This window comes from Colius striatus, chromosome 3, assembly GCF_028858725.1.
Source record: "Colius striatus isolate bColStr4 chromosome 3, bColStr4.1.hap1, whole genome shotgun sequence".
NCBI classification, from domain to species: Eukaryota; Metazoa; Chordata; class Aves; order Coliiformes; family Coliidae; genus Colius; species Colius striatus.
The window spans coordinates 22,891,063-22,912,824 of NC_084761.1; the positions used below are offsets into that span (position 1 = coordinate 22,891,063).

General features: G+C 39.4%; 1 protein-coding gene across 1 annotated transcript in view; it reads left to right on the forward strand.

The window, feature by feature from the left end:
• UGT8 (UDP glycosyltransferase 8) overlaps positions 1 to 6,087 on the forward strand; it is a 43,530-nt gene extending 37,443 nt beyond the window's left edge. Inside the window, exons 4-6 of the mRNA XM_061992954.1 lie at positions 1,940 to 2,016; positions 3,456 to 3,675; positions 5,309 to 6,087. Of these exons, the coding sequence (XP_061848938.1) occupies positions 1,940 to 2,016; positions 3,456 to 3,675; positions 5,309 to 5,672 (661 nt within the window). The 3' untranslated portion in view covers positions 5,673 to 6,087. The remainder of the gene's footprint in view (positions 1 to 1,939; positions 2,017 to 3,455; positions 3,676 to 5,308) is intronic.
• The last annotated feature ends 15,675 nt before the right edge of the window (positions 6,088 to 21,762 follow it).

A 21,762-nucleotide genomic window follows, 5' to 3' on the forward strand; every position in this document is an offset into this window, starting at 1 on the left:
CATTGGTTTCCAAATAATCAGTGTCTTGTGACTACTGTCCTTGACGCACTTTGCAAGTGGTGTTAACAGTCTATTTAGTGGCCTGTTCCCTGCTATCTCTTAGGGACTGTTTTCACTGCTGTATGTAATTGAAATAGTGAACCTCACTGATGAACAGGAAAATGGAAATTCTTCAGACTGTGATATAGAACTAGTGATAGCTGTACTGAAGATCTCATCAGGCTTTGTAGCAAAGCTGCTGTATGTTTGTTTCTTATTGTACCTGCAACGTTGCTTAGCTCATAATTAATTATTGTTTCCAGTTGATTTTACTGCTTTTCTTCTTCTGTTTTCTCTTATCGTGTTTTTCCTAGAATTATTTTTCTGTACGCTTTCTGTAGTAAATAAATTTTAATGGATTTTTCTTGGGAATCTCTTTTTTTAATGCAAAAGCAACAATTTCAGTTGAAACCTTCTGTTAAATTTTTTCCTTGCTAGTATTTACTTACCAATGGGTTTTGGGTATGTTTTTGTTTTGCCCTTTTTATCTGCAACTGATTATCTTGTGAATGGCTTTTTGGATAAGGGAACCCACCTGTTTCCATCTTGCTTTGAGGAATGGGAAGATGTCTGTGGGACTAGGTGTAAGTCATGCTCTTTGGGAGAGCTGAGCAAGTGTCTTACAGCCACTCTGGTGGGAATTTGAGATCAGTAGTTAAATACCCAAACCTGAAATTATGAGTCCAACTTTGATTTTAATTTTTTTAAAATTTTAGTAGTTGTTGTTGTTCTTTAGATCACTGACCTATGATCTGTTTGCCACAGCTGATTTTTATACTAGATACTTCTCAAAATAAGAATACTAGTAGTGCTGCTCGACAACCCTATGTCATGATACCAAATCAAGGAAATCTTTGTAATTCTTCATACTCTAATACTCCATGATCAGAGGTTAAAGGCAAAAGCAGTAACATAGGTTGTTTGTTTTTATATAACCTAGTGTAAACAACATAGGCTTTTATTCAATATACAGAATGTCTGAGACAGGTGTAAAGATGTATGGCTTGCTTAATTGATAATGTATGGGGGATTCTTTATGAAGTTACAGTTCTAATACTCTTTAATAATCAGAATATTTTAAAGTTTTTCTATGATGCTGTCACAAACCAACTCTGTCCTCTAGTAATCCCTGATATTTTTTTCCCCCTCTGTCTTTGTTTAGAATATATTTAACTTTCTATATTAACTGTAAAGAACATTATTATGTAAATCAGTTTGTACTTCTAGCCTATATTTTGTGGGCTGAACTTTTACACCAGACTCAGATGAGCATAATGTTACCATTGGATTTCAGACAGTTGAGCAAGTAGGAAAAATACCTTGGTGTCTCAGTCTGATCCTAAACTTTTCATCAATAGTTTCTTACCTCAGAAGGCGAGCTGTCAGCCTTTCCCTTCTTGGTATTAGTAACTCCTTTTAAAATAAGGTGGTGTCTATCATCAAGAGCTACAGGAAACTGGCCAACTGAAAGGGAATGCCTCATGTTGATGGTAGGGATTGTCATTTGTGTGCTGACAGGATATTCCTGGTGGGGTTAAATTCCCAGAGATATCAGTAAAGCAATGGACTTAGAACCACTGAGAGGTTATAAAACCTTCTGCCAGTCACAGTAGAGTAAGATTTATATGTGCTTTCAGAAGGAACTACATTGCTATGATGTTAACAGGAAACACTGGATTTCAAGCTAGATTGCAAGGAAACTGAATTATGAAAACATGAAGTTGGATGTTATTAGCTATTTGACTATTTTCTTTTCTTGTAATGTTAAGTAAACAGTATCCCCATGTAACTGGAAATCTTCTTTGGGCTCATGGGTCATCTGGTTTGATTATCTGGTTTGAGTTTTATCAGTTTTTGGAGGTCTTCATAACTTGACTTCCATTGGATGTCTTTGTTACAGGTTTTCAGGAACGAAACCAAGGAATTTAGGCAACAATACGAAGCTCATAGAGTGGTTACCGCAAAATGACCTCCTTGGTGAGTATCTGTTTTGATCATATATTGCTCATTCACACACAAGTTCAGGTTACTGTTCCAACAGTATCCTGCTGAATTAGCAGTCATTATAAAGCTAGAATAATTTCTGTAAAGAGAGTCATAGAACAAGAATATGGAATCTGTCAGAATTTCAAGCTGATGAAATAAAATGCTTTTCTAGTGTTAATTGGTACTAACTCCACTTTTTCCTTAAAATAATAGGTTTGAAGGACAGTTATTCCAAAGACTATTTGGCCTAATAAATGAGAATTTTTTTTTTTTTACAACTGCATTCTATACTGTGGAAGGTATGCAGTTTGAAGAAAAAAAATAATATAAATAAGTAGGAATTTTCTTGAATCTGCTGTTGTAGGGAAGTGATGAGTCTTACTGATAATTTCCGTTATGAAAAAGCATGCTATGGTATTCACTGGTCTCTCCATGGAAGAGTCATAAAACTGAACGTGTAAAATATGTTTACATTGCATAACAAGTAGTATTAGGGGTCTGTGCATACTGCTACACATATACACGTTTAACTATTTTTCTTTGAAGAAAACTCTAAGGGAACTTGCATTGTTGCAAGCTAAACCTTTTATTTAATGTGACATACTACTGGGTCTCAGGTGCAGAGATGAAACAATGTTCTTCCATGTTTTGGTGAAGACTATGTTAGAGTCTTTCTGTATTTTATTTTCCCCTTCTTTCCCTGTGGAAGGGTAGCTGAATACATTGTAGATCTGAGGCCACAGAATATTTACGAATACCTGGATGTCTGTATGTTTGCAGAACAGTTCCAGTGCTACAGGGGATGCTGATGAATATGTTAAGTGTGCATCTGCATCAGTGTTTATGCATGTCAGCTGAACTATTTATCATAATGTAGTGATTAGGCAGATGACTTGTAAAGCAGATAGATTTGCTTTGGTTACTAGATTGCTCAGAGGCAGTCTCATTTTTCCATTACCTAGGGTTGTTATCACTATTGTCACTTCTTGCTAACTTAAAGTAAGGCATACGAAGCTTTAGAGGGAATGTAACATCAATTGTTCTGTTGTTACATAGCTTGTATTTTATATGAATAATGAGGAAAAAGGCATGCTCCTTGGCACTGCTAAACTGGTTGTATCACCACCTCCAGCTAGTTAGTAGTAAACAGTGAATGTTAATCACTCCATTAATAATTTTACTTGTACTTGTGAGAATTTTCTTTACGTTGGTCACGTGTCTCATAGTCTTTCAGGAAGTCATCTAATGCATGTGGAATTTCAGCACAGTGGGATTAAGGAGGATAACTTCAGAACAAGTTAACATTCATTTTTGCCTTTGTGAGTTGCAGCCATAGAACCATGGTGACAAATGTACCCAGTTGCTTCAGTAGCTTTGCTAAGAATATGTAAATGTTATTTTTATCTTTGTGCCTCTTTTTTTTTTTTCAGGTCACTCTAACATTAAAGCTTTTCTTAGTCATGGGGGTTTGAACAGCATTTTTGAAACCATGTACCATGGGGTCCCAGTGGTGGGGATTCCCCTCTTTGGAGACCATTATGATACCATGACTCGTGTGCAGGCCAAAGGCATGGGAATATTATTGAACTGGAAGACCGTCACTGAGAGTGAATTGTATGAAGCCTTAGTAAAAGTTATTAATGATCCCAGGTATGGAATGAACTGTTATTTCTTGCTTTTGTTCGAAGTTATACTTATGGGCTAAGTATGCATAAACAGAACCTTTGTGCAAGGACAAAAAATGCACGTTGGGATTTATTTGTGTATGGTTGAGGCAAGACTTTTGGTGGTTGTCTCATTTCACAAGATGACTCAATTGACAAAGTTTCGATGTAGGTGTGAAGTTAGTTACTCAGTGTACACTCAATTGTCTTGCTTTTTATGATAGTTGCCATGTTAAGGGCATAAAGGTTATAGGAACAAAACTGTCCTGATTTATTACTTATTGCAGACCAACATCTCTTTGTCTTGATTACTTCATATTTAGCAGTTTGTCTGTTGGTCTGCCTAAGAGGCTTGGAGCAAAATAAAATTGTAGGGTGACATACTTCGATTGTAGCTAAAGGTATTAAAAGACAATGACTCATTTCTAAAGCTTTGTGATCCAATTGAAAAAAATCCCCAAACAATAAATTTCCTGTTCTGGCCTGTAATACCTCTTTTAAGGTCAGGGAGCTCATTTGTGTTTGTCACAATGACAATGGCCTTAAAGCGTTACGAATATGTTTCTTTTGTAAATTCTTTTTGTTACTCAAGGCAAATAAGTAAAATCCTATGAACTGTGTTTCATAACTCTTTTGAATTCCAGCAAACTAACTTGCTTAAGGATATTAAAGTTTGAGGAGAGTGATTTTTTTTTTTTTTTTTTTTAAATTTGTTCCAAACCTGTTTTCAACATCTGTGATGTTCAGATCATCTCCAAATAAAAATTGAAAGATGTGTTAGCTGGTGGCTTATCATATCCAGCTAAGCGTAGTTTTGGAGTGTGGTGCTGACAGTGCTGCTTGCTTTCATGGGACCAAAATCTTGAAGCTGAACTTGCCTTGAGAAAGGAGACATTTGGAAGGGAGTGAGCAGCAGAACCTCAGTGAAGCGGAACATTGCTAAAGAAAGCTTCATAAAATCAGTTGCATCACTTTTCCCTTGTGTAATTATCCTTAGGACAAAGGCAAGTCCTACATAAATAATTTGCCAACCTGCAACTGTGGTGAGCGGGTGGGGGAGGGGGGTGAGAAGAAATTTGACATGATCATCTGCTGGGCATGACCTGTTGAGAAAAATAAGAAGTTTTAGGCTGAACTCTGCACCCAAAGAGAAATAGTCTTCTGTACAATAAAAAACTAGTTTCTTGCTTGTGTTTCTCTAGTAATTCAGTTGCGCAGCAACATCAGTGAGTGATGTCTTAGGATATGTTGTAACTTTACAGTGGGATTGGCAAATGTCTCACATGATAGGATTTATTTTGGATTAAGTAAGATTACCCTCTGGCAGCAGGTTAGTTTGTCTTGTCATCCCATTGCTGGAGGGTGGGTTTCTGCCTTTAGTCACCCAGGAGTCTGCTTGTCTGGTCATTCTTCATCAATGAGCTGTAAGGACTGATTTAAAGGGAGATGATCTACTCTGTGTAGTGCTCTGTATGCTGGTGATTCTGAGAGCCCTGTGGTAATATGCTGTTTGATTTGCAGAGGCGCAAATCTGTTTACATGTTTGCAGGCTTGCCTTGCTCAGAGAGATGATGACCGTTTTCCCTTTCTTCCCTCATCTTTCTTTTTCTTCCTGGCAGTTACCGGCAGAGGGCCCAGAGGCTGTCCGAGATTCACAAAGACCAACCTGGTCATCCTGTTAACCGGACTGTGTACTGGATTAATTACATCCTCCGTCACAATGGAGCCCAACATCTACGTGCCGCTGTTTACAACATCTCTTTCTATCAGTATTTCTTACTGGATATTGCCTTTGTTGTACTAGTGGGTGCTGCCTTACTTTATTATCTTTTGGCCAGGATAACAAAATTTATCCGCAAACAAAGCAAACATCTTTGGTCAAATGATGAACATAGTGCTGTTAATGGACATTATCAGAATGGGATACCAAATGGCAAATATAGAAGAAATGGCCACATTAGGCATGAAAAAAAGGTGAAATGAGCCAACAGCCCCGTGTAAAGTAGTAATGAATCAGATCAGTAATCGAATCTTATCGCTGTAACTTAGTCTAACAACTACTTAAAACCTCAGTAAGCGGTTCTAACACTCCCCTTCAGTATGTAATATTATGTGACAAAATTCTATGGAACTAAGTCTTGAAAAGAAAAAAGAAAAAAGGCAAGCACAACCTAAAATGGAAAGTATTTTATTCTTAATACTGATGCAGAGAGGTTATTTTGGCACTGAAGTTTTTAGAAGCCTTAATTCTCTAAAGTAAAACAATGACTGTATTTATGAATTTTCAGTTTTTAAAAGCTAAATGTGTGTGTCCCAAATGAGGAGAGATTTCTTTTTATTTGCAGAAGATTTTTCCTTTTTATTTTTTTTTATTATTTTAATATATCCATCTTTTAGCTGAGAACTTTAGTGCTAGTTCTGTGTTTTCGTTTGAAGGTTCTACATGTTGTGTAAAAATGCTGTTTAGAAAAAAAATAATTCCCAGTCTTTTTGCAAGAAATAGCAAGTTTAGGACTGAGAACACAGACATTAAAAAACAGATCATCTTGAAATGAGCACTGAAGAAAAATGGTAAAAATATGTACTTGTTTTAGTGATGGGCTGCATGACTCTTCAGCTCACTATCAGTACCTTGGAGAAAAAGGTCCTGAGCAAGTCTATAATAAGTCCTAATTTCTAATTTGTACAAAATTTTTATTTGTAGCCTTTCTCTGCAGATATGTTATGCCATGAAAATATTAGGGAATTTTATTTCCATTTAAAATACGGCTGTGTGGGAAGTAGGTTTGCACAATTAAGAAAAAAATAAATGAAACAGACAACAACAACAAAAAGAAAAAACCCTCTACCCTTGTGCTCAGTGCAGAAGGTTTTGTAATGGCCCGGAGCTGTGCAGAGTCAAACCACCATTTGAGGTTTGTTTATTTAAAAAAAAAAAAAAAAACAAAAAAACAAACAACAACAAGCACCCCTCCCACCCCAAAGCTGAATGTCTTTCCTATTAATTCTCATTATTATGAAGTTCTTTCTAAATCGCAATGTTATAGATGTTCTCTTTCAATGGTTGTATCTGGAAAAATATTACCTTTTATTAGTCTGGGCCACGCAATCCATGTTTCGCATAGTTGCCAATATGAATTCTCTGACGTGGAAGGGGAGGCTGCTCTCTGGGTGGGTGACCAGCCTTCCTTCCGAGGGCTGATGGCACCTGTGGGGTGAAGCCTGGCCACCTCAGCATGATGTTGGCAGAGGTGGTCATCTCCCCCTTTCCCTGCAACAATCTCTTTCAATCATTGTCGCCGACATGGGATGCTGGCGGTGGTGTGCACCGAGGATGGGGAGGCAGGGTGCTGGGCATAAAATCATACCTGCCCTGCTGAACCAAAGTTGGCAACTATGAGTTTATTTCCATGTCATTCTGTTTACTTGGAATTTGCACTACACATGTTGTGAGTGTATGCTTTATTTATTTGTAGTTTGAAATCCCATGCCTGAAAGAGAAAGGAAAGAAACCCAATTACCTAGTGTTGTTCACTAACATGGGAAGAGTTGTGATGATTACAGGATGCTGAGATCATCTTCGTACACAGTGATGCAATATTTCACTATCATTCCATCAGGAGCCTCTATCCTATAGCAATAAATAACAGTACAGATATGTTTCTAATATACAGTACAGCTACTTGTACTGCTTTCTGAATACTTGAAGATGATGTTATTATAAGTAAGCATATTAGCTATACCTTTTTACAATCTTGCAGTTTGTGGCAACTAAAGGAGCACATGGAGGCGATGAATGGTGGGATGGTAGTAAGACTTCGAGTGTATGAATGACTTGGTTTAAATGGGGTTTTTTTGGCATTCAAGAAGGTACAAAAGCACTGACCGGATGATTAAGCATAATTTAATCTCCACTGTGATAAAACTTAAGCAATAAACATGGATTTAATAGAGAAATGCTCTTGTTGCAAGTATATTTTTATTGAAATGGATGCTGTTTATTTTGAAGTACTCGGTGCATTGAGTGCATATAAATGTGGATGCTTATTAGGATACATGAGTTCTTTCTTCCCACTATATACCATGGTGCATGATACATATTTGAAATTAAAAATTACTAAATTTCATTGATCTCTTTTCTATAGGAGCAATTAAATCAATTGGAAGACAGAATGCTTAACCAGATTTGTTCTTTAAGGCATGCAGAATTTTTTAAAGTTCATGTGAACATTCCTAGTGAAGTGTGTTTTTTTTCTGTATGTCTTGAGTCAGACTCATTTCTTAGCAAAACTGAAAGATTTCTCATAGTGATATTATATGAGATTATTGATTTCTGAGTAGTCTCTGTAGATGGAAACATACTGCAGCTCAGTTGCAGAAAGAATAAGTTGCTGCATTATTAATTGTATTACCAAAGCTCTAGATGGATCTGATCCACCTAATCTATAGAAGTAGCTGTATTGTTCAAAGTTGCTGTCTTGTGAGTTCACTACGGTCTGTTGTTGTAGTTATTTTTCTTTTAAACCCCCACAGTCATAGAGGAACCTGTTTTAGATGAAGTGGTTGGATAATGGTGTGGGGGTAACATTTCCTCAAAACATGTCTGATAGGAGGAGAGTAAAACTGTTGCAAAATTAGTCGCTTCTTAGCTGTTCCTGGGCCAAGGGTGCACAAGTCCCAAGGTAGCACAGCAGCTTTCTAAATGTGCTTCACTGCTCTCTGCATGTAAAAAGAAAGGTCACTGTAGCAACTGAGAGAAGATATTCTGTTGTCAGAACTAGCAGACAAGAAATAACCACAATAAGAAGTATAGGAGACATGTGCCACTTGAATAAAGAATTTCAGAAGCTTAAGACATTTGGGTGCTCACTATAGGTTTTGTTATTCTGCATTCTGATTTCCTTTGAGTAGCTCAACCATTCCAGAAGAAAGCAGCCATAAAAAGAACACAGTCTAATTATCACCTGGAGAAGTCGGTTCTGGAGGTGATTATCAAGTATTCAGAGTCTTAAATCAATGAATGTGCTAGCAGTTTTTTCCTTCTTTCCAGATTGCTTGTAAAATCAGGTTTTTAATACTTCTCTGTGTTAATTTCTGTGTTCTTCAAAGATACCATTTGTCATGAAGTTGGTTCTGTCCTGATTTTATTCTATGGCATGGTAAGTATGTAGCATTTGCTGTAGTTGATCTGATCTATATATCTGTACTGAAGAGACACAAAATACTACTGTATGCATGAATACAATTATGGAAAGTTTTAGCCCTGTTATTTTCAGGGTGCTAAATTTTCCCTCTTAATTTGTATGGGTACCTATAGGTGGGTTTATTTGTGTATGAGATCTACTGCATGTGTGCATTGTATTCCCTCAGAGACTGAACCATGTTTCATTGGCTTTTGGTGGGGTGGGTTTTTTTTGTTAGTTTTTTTTGTTGTTGTTGTTTTTCAGAAGACATCAGTACTTTTAACAAACTTTTAGGGGTTTCTGCTGCTTGGCAAATGACTCCTATCTTCCTTGCTGTATAACTCTAAAGATGGCTGGTGCCAACGAGAGGTGTGATTCTTTCAAGTGACATAATTTTTTACATGAATATACTGTAAATTTTCCTGCAATGAGGTTATGTAGCTTTTTTTTTCCTTTGAGATATATTTCTATTTTATGGCATGGGAAGAATGTGTGTTTAAAGACAGATAAATATAATATTATACAAGAAATTGCCTGGATTGGTTCAGCTTATGTGTTGGGATTAATGGTGCACATATGTGCACAAAGAGATGACTGTAAGACTGTCAGACACCTTGATTTGTGGTTCGTGGGAATGGTGCTGATCTCAGATTTTCAAGAAAAGGCAACACCTTTAAGAAAAACGTTCAGTTACATATGTGAGAGAAGAGTATCTGAGGTCATATTGCCACTCCTTTATGTGGAAGATCTTAGATGTGTTACAGAAGAAAGGTGGAAGCCATCCTACTGCATTTGCATTTTGAAGAACAGTGTTCAGTTTTTTTGACAGTTCACAAGATGAAGGATCAGGATAAATGTCGTGTTAGTAGAAGAGGAGGAGGAGGAATTGTCCTGTTTACCTTCCATGAATTGCTTTATTACAGAGCTGTTTTTAGGTTTTTTTTTTTTTTCCCTGATCTGCCAGTACTGGTAGGAGAGAGGTAGCTGTAGCTCCTTCATTTCATTTTGGATAATTGTAAAATTTGGATAATTATAACACTTTATTAAGGAAATGCAGGAAAAAACACGTCTGACAAAGCCAACAACAACACCCCTCAACTGCAAAATATATCTGCTGGATGTATTTCGGTACATATTCCAAATCTGCGCTGTGGATAACAGTGGGAGAACTTTCCTCTTTGGTATAGCAAGCAAATGTTACTGTGTCTCCAGACAAAGAATCTGGCAGGGATTTACATTGGTGCTCAGCCAATATGGAAATCAGACAGATTGTTGAACGAATGTTAAAAAGGCATGTTTAAAAATACATGTGTAACTACAGACTGTGTACGGAATCACGATACCAACCAAGTCTGAGGTTTTAATCACCTGTTTGATCAATACTGTTTATTATGCATTGAAGAGAGGAAACAGTCTTAAACTGAATTAATCTTCCAAGACAGCCTTCTGACATTGTTTGGACCAGTTGAAGCTTATTTATCCTAACGAAAATTATACCTTTTAGTAGTACAAAGCTGATTTGCTTAGAGCCATGGGTGGGTCCAACCCTGATGGAGTAACAGTATTAAATACCAGCCAGGCAAGCTGTGGCAGCAAACCAAAAGCAAACAATGCTAAATTTCAGGTTTTTTTTGTGAAAAAACAAAAATCAGAGCATATCGTTATCTTGGTCTTCTCATTACTCTGTAATGAAACAATAATCGGTTAGAACAGATTGTATGTCACATATGTTGAGAGGATGGAAGTTCTAACAATAGTTAGGGAGATCTCGTGTTTGCTCAAAGTTAACTCTTTGTGTTCCTTGTGGCTTAAAGGACACATTAAGTGTATATTATTTAGGTATTAAATGTGAGTTAAAAGAATGGTGAGACGAGACACACCAAAACTTTCTTGAAGTGTCATTGTGAGCTGATTCAGAAATAGCTCCTTAGAAGAACAGCATTGGACATTTCAGCAAGAATTGAGGAAGTTTGAAGTATCTCGTGATTCAAGTGTGTTAAATGGTGTTTGAAGCACAAACAGCTTTCAGTGGGATAAGTGCTGTTGTGAAAATATTGGTATGTGAAATTTACAGATAAAAGCATCATCTTAGAGCATGATTGCACCATAAAAAGCATTAATTGGCTTTTTAATGTTATGATTATATGTCAATTAAGTAATTATATGTCTAGGTATAAGAACTGAGGCTGGAGAGGAATGATTACTAAAGCAAGAAACAACATAGACTAACTTTTTGCAGATGAGTGTGAAGGTTTGTGGGAGTCAAATCATCTAGTGCACACTTGGTGGTGTTTTTAAACCAGGTGTTTTTCATACATTTACCTTGGATGCTCAGGGTCCTCTGCTCTGTAAAAATTCTGCTTAAGACACCATAGTCAACTCATTGTAAAAACAGTGTTCACGTAGTGTCTGCATCTCTCTGTTTAATATCTCTCTGATTCTTTCATTGAATATATCTTGGCATCTATTCAGTCTGCTGTCTAAACACCACCTTCAATTTTATGATTTACCTCAAACTTTACGTTGGATATCTCTCATTTATATGGTATATGGTTAACATTCAGCAGTCCAAAACTCACTCCTTGTTCCCAGTACTGGGCCATCTTACTATATTGCAGAAACAACTGAAAAGAACCTCTTACCCAAGTTCTGCCTTCTTCAGGGTATTTCTCTAGAGCAGATTTGCAGACTTTCCACTAAAAGTGTGCTTGATAAAGAAAAAAAAAATTGAATGCTAGTCTATTAATGTTTTTTGCATAAATGTACTCACATCAATTAACATGTGGAGGTGCTTGATCAAGCTTAGATTCTCTTGCACATATAAAACTAATTTAAACTGCATTATGTTGCTTCATATTTTTTTCTGTGAATGCTACTAGAACGGTTTTAAATGCTAAGATACATGTACAGGCAAAGGCTTGGGAGCAAATGTCCCAGCTACATTGCAGTTCAAGTCACAAACTTGGGATTCCTGTCACCTTTCTTTTTCCCTTTTCTGGATGAGGAGAGAGAACTGTCAGAATTTGTCAGAATTCGTTATAAATTAAGATGATCTCAAAACAAATCTGCATTTAGCCACTTCTGTTCCAGACTAAGAGACTGAAATACATCTTAATTGGTACATCTCTACCAACAGTGATGACACAGGAGATGGAAAGAGAATTACTCTGATGTGTTTCAGTTTGTCTTGTTTTGTTTGTGACTACTGCATGACAAAACCAAATTTGACCAGAATTTTGTATAATTCATTATATGTGTTTCATGGAAATATTTTACTGCGTTCCTGCATATTTAAGAATCATCTAAGGCAAACTAAAGGTCAGAATTTTAATTTATTATTTATGTTTCTAGTCTCTTATGAAAAAATCTTGACAGATCTCATGAAACTAGAAGGTTGCTTATAAAAACTATGAGATACTTTAGTTAAATTCATAGGTATAGATAGTTTCCTCCTTTGTAGAAAAATGTTTCACCATGAAGGATACATCAGTGAAGATGAGCTTACAGAAACATAGAGGGATGGGGGTGAAAATGAAATCTTTCTTTGGGAATCATTAAGAATTCCGTGTCCCACTTTGCCTGGCACAGCATTGTACTAACTGAGTTGTGCAGTGTAATAATTAACTTAGGAGAGATATAAGTAGCATCTTACGTGCTTATCTGTGCTTGTGTTATAAGAAAATGCAGATTACATCAGTTGTTCAAAACCAGAAGGGGCAAAGGTCATGTAGAAACTGCTGACGCTGCTCAGTAATTTGGGCATGAAAGTGAGGTAGGAGAGGTGAAATTTGGAGTAAATATTCAGCATCCTTTTGAATCTTAACATATATGTCAGCCCAGTGCTCAGGGATAAATCAACACAAGTAAACCAATGTTTCTATTATTCCTTGGGTTTTGGACACTCTCAACAGATAACACTGACAAAAGATAGTTCCAAAAATGGAGAGGAAAAGCAAGAGGGTGAAAAAAATGTGTATTACATCAGCATGAGGCTCGAGTAACCTCTGCCTCAACAGGACTGTAACACAATAAACCTGATATAATGAAAGGATCTAAAATAGTAGTACATGAAAGCAAAATTTAGCTCACCCAAGTGTCTTTCCCAGTGAAGAGGAACTTAAGAAAATTAAAGAGCAGCACGTGTAAAACTGAGTCACGTAAATAAAATTGTATGTTGCATGGTATGCAGCTTTTCTGAGCTGTTGCCATTTAATACAAGGCTTTAGCAATAACCAAGAATCCCAGAATTATTTGAGTTGGAAGGGACTTCTAAGAGCCTCTGTTCTGACCCCACTGCTGCCATGGGCTGGGACATCTTCAACTAGATGGGGTTGCTCAAAGCCCAGTCTGGTCTAGCCTTGAACACTTAGAGTGGATTTTGTTGGAAGGGACAACCCTTTGTTGTTGTAGATGCCCAAGTGTTGCAGACACATTAAAAATATGCAAAATAATCTGGCTGAGGTTAAAAGGCTGCAGACTTTCCAGTCTGCTCAAGACAGAAGAAAAGTAGTACCTAACCAGAACTGGGAGACAAGTTTCCCTTTTATTTATGTAAAGCTTTACACTCTGCCCTGTTATCGTGGGTATCAATTGCTTGGAAATTGCTAGGCTTGTTTTTTATTTCAATTGTGGCTGAATCTGCCGTGGTATTGTCAGGCTTTACACATCACTAACCAGATTTCATGGGGCAAGTTGGGACTAAATATTAAACCCCCATAAAGTAACAGAAGGGGTGTTATATGTCCATTTGGGGTGCTTCTGTAATTTTTTTTTTTCCTGTTACTTGTATGGTGGCTAAAGTTTCTTCTGTCGTTTTCAAAGTTCAGTGTGGAAAGATGCACTGAATTCCTCTGGGAGCTTCATAGGAAGAAAATGTTCTTATTCAAAACACAACTTGTTTACTTTTTGAAACTAAGCAGCAGATACGTGATCATCTTAGATACAGGCTTTGAATAAATTCCCTTCTTTGACCCCTGTGAGATTTAGAGCAAGAAGATTTTTCAGGTCCAGGACACACCACTGTTTATAAAGATGACAAGTGCATCTAGAAGAAATGGAACTCTATAAGGAGTTAAAGCATATGGCTGTATTTGTAAGTGGTTCTTCTCTCTTGTGCCCTGTTTTTCTAGTCTTAACCTTTATACCTATTTTTCTATATTTCTTTATCTTCTCTTTTTAGTGCAGTAACCTTTCTCACTAGTGTTCTAGAATGTATAGTTTTTGTGCATGTCAAGTGTTTATTTGCCATTTTGCCATAGCCCCTTGACATTTTGCAGTCCTGCTGGTGCTTTTTTCCTGGATAGCAGTCTTAGGAATAACATGACTGCCAGAAGCTGTCTTTATAGCTCGACTCTAATTCTGCTTGTATGCAAAGTTTAAGTAGCTCATGTGTACCCTTTATGTCCTGACTGGGCACTGTTGTCTTTCTGGTGTTGAAGAACTGTTGCCCAAGGGAATGTTTCCAAGATTGGATCTAAGACAGTAAGCTGAGTTATTTGTAATGCCTTTCAAAGCTGCCAGCCTCATCTATGAGCTTCCTGATGAAAGAACTGGTGTTTTGCTTTTCCTTTCTGCTGTTTTCTGCTCTGCAGCTTCTGACTGATGGTCAAGAAGGTGTGATGTTGGGTCTTTTGGTGATGCTGAAAAAAAGGCACAACACCAGGGAAAACATATACAAATTTAAAATCTGCATTACTTCACTGGAAAGACAAATGTTTGCGGTGGATTTTTTTTTTTTTAGATAAAATCATGTGGAATTTATAGTGATATCACAGGATACATCAAAGGCATCTTTTTTTCAGCTGTATCTCATCACTCATTACTTTGGTGCAAGAGGTTTTTGTGTTAGTTTTTTTTTTTTTAAGGACTCCTTGCTACTGGCCACTCATGCTATAAATGCAGGAGTCTTGCTGCCTCCTCGTTTGTGCAGACACATTTTTTGTGTGTGTCTTGTGTGTGGAGCTGCACCCTAAACAAACCCAGTGAGAAGATCCAGGTTAAAAATAACATGGTGGAAATAAAACCTAGGTTATTCCCTCTTTGTTTCTTCTTCAGAGCAGCCTTACAAAAGCAGGTAGAACAGTGAAGAAAGCAGTGGGTAAGAAATGGTATGTAATGAGAGTCAGTGACCCTGTGACTCCATGCTTTTGCCAAAAGGCAAATGAGTTCACATGTGTGTGGCACTTAGGATTCCTGAAAAGACTCATCAGCTTCCATATTTTTTTCTTTTTGTATTTATGTATTTAGTGGACATAAAGGGAATAGCACCTCAGCCAACAACAGCCTATCTGTGGGAGCACTGATGGTATTGCTGTAGAAAGCTTTTAAGTGAATTAAAAAAAGCTTTTAGTTAATGAAGTTAAAGTAACATTATGGGTAAGACAGACAACTTCAAGTCATAAGCAAATTGTTATCACCTATCAGATCATATCAAAGCAAATTCCTTAAGAAGTTATTCACAGACCTCTGACCAACTTCGTTGCTGCCAACTTCTTTCATCATTACCTTATCTTCATGAAATATTCCATTCTTGGCTTACAGGGTCCTGAGAAAACTTGGCGTCTGTTTAGATGAGAGAATCAAGATGACTCTTCATCCACCATATGCTGGGGTCCTTTGGGTGGAGAAGGGCCACAGGTGGCTCCTGGTGGCAGACCTTAGGAAACCCTGGCCTCCTCAGATCACACCAACGGAGTCTGGGAGATGCCTTCTGCTTTGTTGGGTGTATTTTGGCAGAGCTGACAGCCCACTGGTGACCTCTGGGTGATTCTGGGGCGGAAAGTAACTATTTAGCCATGGCTGGTGCTGCTTTTCCTCTTGCATGTAATCTTTGTACCCAGTCAGGCCAGGATGGACATTTGTCAAAGTTTTGTGAATGAATAGGTCAAGTAACTACCAGTTTTTTCCCACCTGTTAATTGACCTTCTCCCTGGTTTCTTCCATCTTGTGTTTTAAGGGTGAAAATGGAAGAATGTACAACCCCAGGCCTTTCTTGTGCTGAGAAACGTCAGTGACAACTGCTGGAAGGTAGCTCCAGGGAGACTATTTAGTCCCAGCACACTGGGCTTGGCCACAATCCCTCCTCAGAAATACTATTCTTTGGTCAGCATGGAGACCAAAGGACCCTCATGGGGAAGATGTGCTCAAGGGTTGTAATCCAGAGAAGAGAACGATCCACCAGGATCTCAATCATACTTCACTCTCTCTACCTTTTCCCACCAGGAAGGTTATTTAGGTGGATGTAGCCTGTAAAACTTGCTGTTCTGGAAGCTATCTTGAAGGGATTTCAGAGCTAGGACAGCTGACGTAAGGGAGAAGTGGTGGCAAAAGGAAGCTGAGGCTCCCTACCAAGCATGTCCTCTTAGGAGTAAAAAGGGAAGACAGAGGCTTACTGCTGGATCTTTTGGAGAAAAACCTGTCTCTCTGCTTTGGGTATAGACCCAAACAATTTCACCAGGTCTGTTCTTACAGATGGCTTCTGGGCAGTCCTGCTTTCCTGGGTGTGGGAGGAAAGGACTGTGTTGTGAAAGCTTGATGATTAGAGTTGTGTAATATAAGCCAACACACGTCCAGCTGTGTGTGGCTTCCTGTGTTGAGGGCACACCTTGATATATGTGCAATGCTGCTGTTGCTGTAAGAAAGCCAGAGATAATTCTTGAGGGATGAGAGAGGAAGAATAAGTGATGCAGCTTTCTCCTCCTTTTTGTGGTTTCCATCATACAACATAAGGAGCATTTTTGAGAAAGCTCATGGGACTTAAGGTCTAGATCTGTCTCACTGTGGCACAAGGTGACTTTCTCCTTAGCCTCATGCTTCCCCTATGTCCTTGAATCCTTTTTAAGATCTTTGTTCTCTGCAGAAAGTGCACCCTGTGGCCTTCTTCCAGCCAAGTTATTTCAGGATGCAGTCTTTAGCAGTGTGCAGAATTTTTCCCCTTCAGCTCCAGTACAGGAGGGACTGTTTTCATCACATGCTGGTGTATCTTCTGGAAAGTTATCTTCTGTGTAGGAAGTCGTTGTGGATCCTTCTCATGGCCTTCCCTATCTCACCCACATCATTCCCTTGTACTCTTGGTTATGATCAAATCATGTTTTGGATCTTCCTGTTGCTTTTGAGCTATTTAGTGAGTTTAGTGCAACATCTTTTTTTATGTTACTCCAACTTAGTAGCTTTCTGTCCCATCTCTAATACATGATCTTTCAGTGCAATGGATATTTCTGGGAGTTCGAAGTTTCCTGGACAGGGACCTTCTGGAGAGATTCCAGCACAGGGCCACCAAGATGATCAGGGGACTGGAGCATCTTCCTTAAGAAGAAAGGCTGTGGGAACTGGGGCTATTCAGTCTGGAGAAGAGGAGACTGAAGGGGAATCTCTTTCGTAAGTGTATAAATGATGGGTGTCAGGAGATTGGGGCATCCCTTTTTTCTATTGTAGCTAGCAACAGGACCAAAGGGTAATGGGATGAAGCTGCAACACAAAAAGTTCCATTTAAACATAAGAAAAAACTATTTCACTGTGAGGGTGAGGGAGCCCTGGCACAGGCTGCCCAGGGAGGGTGTGGAGTCTCCTTCCTTGGAGGCCTTCAAGATCCACCTGGACGTGTTCCTGTATGACCTGATCTAGGTGGACCTGCAGGGCGGTTGAACTAGATGATCTCTAAAGGTCCCTTCCTAGCATTCTATCATTCTATGATCTTAGTTCTTTATGTTACAAAACAATGTGCTAAAGATACCACCATATTGCTCTGTCTTTCCCCCAGTGTTGTTAGCAGCCAGGTCTCTTGTTGAGAGTGATTCTGGAGGAGGCAGGTGCCCTGTGCTGTACGGGGCACCTTAAGGATAGGGTGCTGGGACAGCTGTGCTGCTAATGCCTGCTGGGAGGAAACCCTTGTTTTCTTATGCTGATGGTTGGGAACATTGACTAAATCTCAGTATAGGACTGAGGAATAAAGGAGCTATGAGTGTTAGTGGCGTGTGAGTGTGACCAGAGACTCTACGCAGCTGTTCAGATCAAGGTAAAATGAAAATATTATTGTTCAGGCTGAAGGGCTTCAGGAGAGTGCTTATTTAAACAATGTTATAATTTCTGCAACTCTCTTTTAAGATTCATTTCCCAAGCATTTAGCCTTATGACTGTAAACTATGAGTTTCAGATGTCTTAGAAGATGTCATGTTACTTCAATCACCACAATCTTGATAAAGTAAAGGCATGGTTGTAGGTCCAGTTTCAGTTGGAGATCTGTGCAGCAAGAGATAGGTCTTAAAGCCTCCCATGTCCGCCGAGTTCAGAAATTTCTCAGTATAGAACAATTAGTTCTTAGCTGGGATATCTGAAAGAACAACGTGCCCAGTCCCTACCAATACTGGACCACAAACAGATATGGTGTAAGATACCAGTCATGCAAAGCAAGTCAGTCCACTTATTATTTACAGCTTTTTCATGTGTCAGCTGTGTTCAATTCCATTGAGCTGAATACCAATCTTCTTACAAGTACTGAAGTGTTGCTGCCCTCTTCCTCTCCTTGCTTGCCTCTATTTGTGTTTTTCTCCTCATGCTTGGCCAGACTCCATACGAAATCTGGAAACACAACTGCCCAGAAAAGTCCCTGCTCAATGGGAGTTCACCTTCACCTGCCCAGCAGCAATACTGTGAAAGGCTATTGTGGAAGAAAGCACGTGGAGAGGTTACACCTGTGGGAAAGAAGGGGAAAGGGTGCTGCTGCCTTCATCTGTTAGGTTGTGAAGTGAGGTGCAGAATACTGGGTATGCCTTTTGTGATGCTTGGGTTCAGGGGTTAGGTTGCTACAGCATACATTTGGCTCTGTGTTTAACAAATGAGACCAGATCAGTAGCTGGGGAAATTCTTAGTGAATATCTCGCTCTCCAAGGCCTAATAACAGAAACACATGAGAAAGTATTTGAATTTACTGGAATTACAGGAAGGAGACATCAGGAAACACCCTGAAATCCTCAGTAAACAGTGGTAGAGGGGGCTGTGTGTTCCAGGATCAATGCCTGGGGAGTTGCAGTATCTAAGGTATTTGTGGGAGTTGAGGTGGCTGAGGTCTCAAGAAAGCTCTTCCACAGAGATCAAATGGGCTGCAAGAAAGTCACTTTCAAAGTTGAAGAGCTCGTGTCTCACAGGTCATTTGGGGTCAAGGTTGCTTTGTTTTGCACAACTGCTGCATATGGTCCATGCAGTGTTTGAAAACTTCTCTTTGCTGTTGGAATGGACAAGACCCTTGGATTGGGCTGTGGTGATGCTCATGGGTCTGTCCTGTTCCTCTGTGCAGCTTGAGCAGGGCTAGGAGAAGCTGCAGGAGAAGTTGATATCCCCAGCTGTGGGAGCATTTGAGGCAGAAGCTGGCTGAGGGCTTGCAGCTGAACATTTTGTGAAAGGGAAAAAACAAATTTGTTGACACCGAAAGTAACAGTTTAAGGAAAGGAGAGGTTAATTCTCAGCTTGTTGGGCCTAGCTGAAAGACAAAGGCTGGGAGGAGCTACGATTATGCAACAGTGTAACAGAAAGCAAGCACTGGGGAAGTTATTTTAGCTAAAGAATGATGTTGAGACAAACACAGGTGGGGAGCAGTTAGGGAGGAGAATATTTATGTTAGTAACTTTCTGATCATATCATGGGGGACCAAGACAGTCTTTTAAGTGGAGTTATGGGAAGAAAATACTGCTCGGTTTCACCCTGAAGCTGGATAAACTTGCAGCCTGCACCTCACGCCACACACAGATTGAAAAAACCCTTTCCACATCTGGATTTCTAGGCATTTCGGGTTTGGGAAATATCTCGGCAACAAGTTTTCAGTGCTGAGTCAGTCTGTTCCTGTATTTCCTAGCATAACCTCTGCTTCTCTCTGATATCTCTTTCAAAGGATAGCTTTCCTCAGAAAAGTACTCTTTAAAAAGACATTTTAAAAGGCTTCAGCCTAAACAAAACATGCTGATCACCTGAAGCCCATATTTTATTTTTTTTTTAACTCCCAGTGTAATATTCTGTTTCTGGTTAGAAATAAAAAGCTTTTTGGGAGAGTATGAAGTGGAACAACTGTTTGCATCCACATCCATGGGCCCGCATCCTTGTGCATGTCTGTGTATCTGCATGCATGTCCCTGTTCGTGCATCACTCTCCCTCTGTGGCAGCTTCTCCCTCTGCAGGACCTCTGCGTTTCAGGCTTTGGAAACGCCAGCATCGAACTGAGGGCTTTTCCCACAGCAGAGCTGCTTTCCCTGCAGGCAGCCTGTCAGAAATGCGCTGATTGTTTGGTTTGTTGGGTTTTTTTTTCCTCTCCATCTTTCTCCCACCCTCCTCTCCCTCCTTTCCCCCACGCTGCCGGCCTTGGCCGGGGCTGCGCTGCCACCTGGCGTCGCAGCCGCGGGTGGAAGCCGGGAAGGGACATCCTGCCTTTCCGGGCTCTCACTAGGAAAAGGAGCTTCTAGTTCTCAGAGCAATATTACCTTCAAAAAAAAACCCCCAAAACAAACCCTCAAACAAACAACCCCCAGTGACAAAGAGATAACCCTCCCAAAACAAAACAAAAAAATCTTGAAGCTGAATGACATTGAGTGCCATCTCCCAGAGAGCTGGACTCCCCTCATTCGGAGAAGGTTTTGATTAGATGTCATTAAGTATTCTTTATTGTGTATTCTTATTAGATGGTTTGGTTGAGATTCAAGGCCTTCTGCAGTATGCCATCCCTTTCCCCATCCCTCTCCCTGCAGTTTGCCAGATGTCCTACACTCTGCCGACGCCACACCTCCCTCCCTGCATTCCCCAGTTGGTACCAGCCCCCCTATAGAACAAAGCACTTGTGGGTTTTAGAAGGAGTCTAAACTTAGGATCTGTGGGGTGTGCTGCAGGCAAGTTTAATGCCCTTGTGGTCAGTGTAAGGGTCAGTGCTTTGTCCTTCTTCTTTGTGCCAGGGGTATTTTCTAAAAAGTTGACACACTTTGGAGATGTGTATAAAATTAAATACTGATAATGTGAATCATATCTGTAATCAGGAAAGTGGATTCCTCCGTCTCCATGTGCTGCAGTTCTATCACAGGATGACTGTGGTACAGAGGATTTGCTTTCTCACTAATTTCACATATTTATGTCAACTGGATTGTGCAAGTCTCTGAATGCAGAATTCAGCTTTTGCTGGCCAGAGGCAAAATTCATAGCCCATACTGTGCCCTACTTTGGAGTTGATGAAAGGTATGGATAAATTTTTGTTTTTCCCTAGCAGAATATGAAATGACTCTCTTTTAAAAGAAATCTACCTGGCAAATGCTAGCTCCTGTTTTCAGCTCTTACTGTTTCCTGGGATGATGTTACATCTGCAAAGAGTGAATGAGTCTTTTCCCTCATAAAGTCCTGGCAGAGCCTTGTTCCTCAGTAATTGATTCTCAGGGTGAACTTCCAAGATGGAGGGATGAATCACATTGGTCTTTTTGAAGCATAAACTAACAGAATCACTCCTGTTTCCAGTCTCCTTCATCCTAAATAATCAGCCTGCGTTAGCCCCTGGCACTTTGTGAGAGCCACCGTTGACCTATGATGTGCCTGGTTGTAGTTTTGAACGAGTGCTACCACTCCTGAAGTGGAAGTTTGGGAACTAAATAACACTGAGTCCAGCTCTACAAAAAAAACCCCAAACCATGACAACATTGGCTTTCCTTCCAGCCTGATCCAAGCTTTTCTTCCCAGTGCACTGGTGATATATTTGGAGACGGCATTTTGCAAAAAGCTGGATAACACTTAGTGCCGCCTGTAACCGAATACAGGGTGACAATTCAGTGAGATGTTTCTGTTGATGCCATAAAAACACAAAAGCACAATTCAAGTCAAGCAGCCGAATCTCAGGGATGAAATTGCAGCCTGTGTGTTGTGCCAAGGAT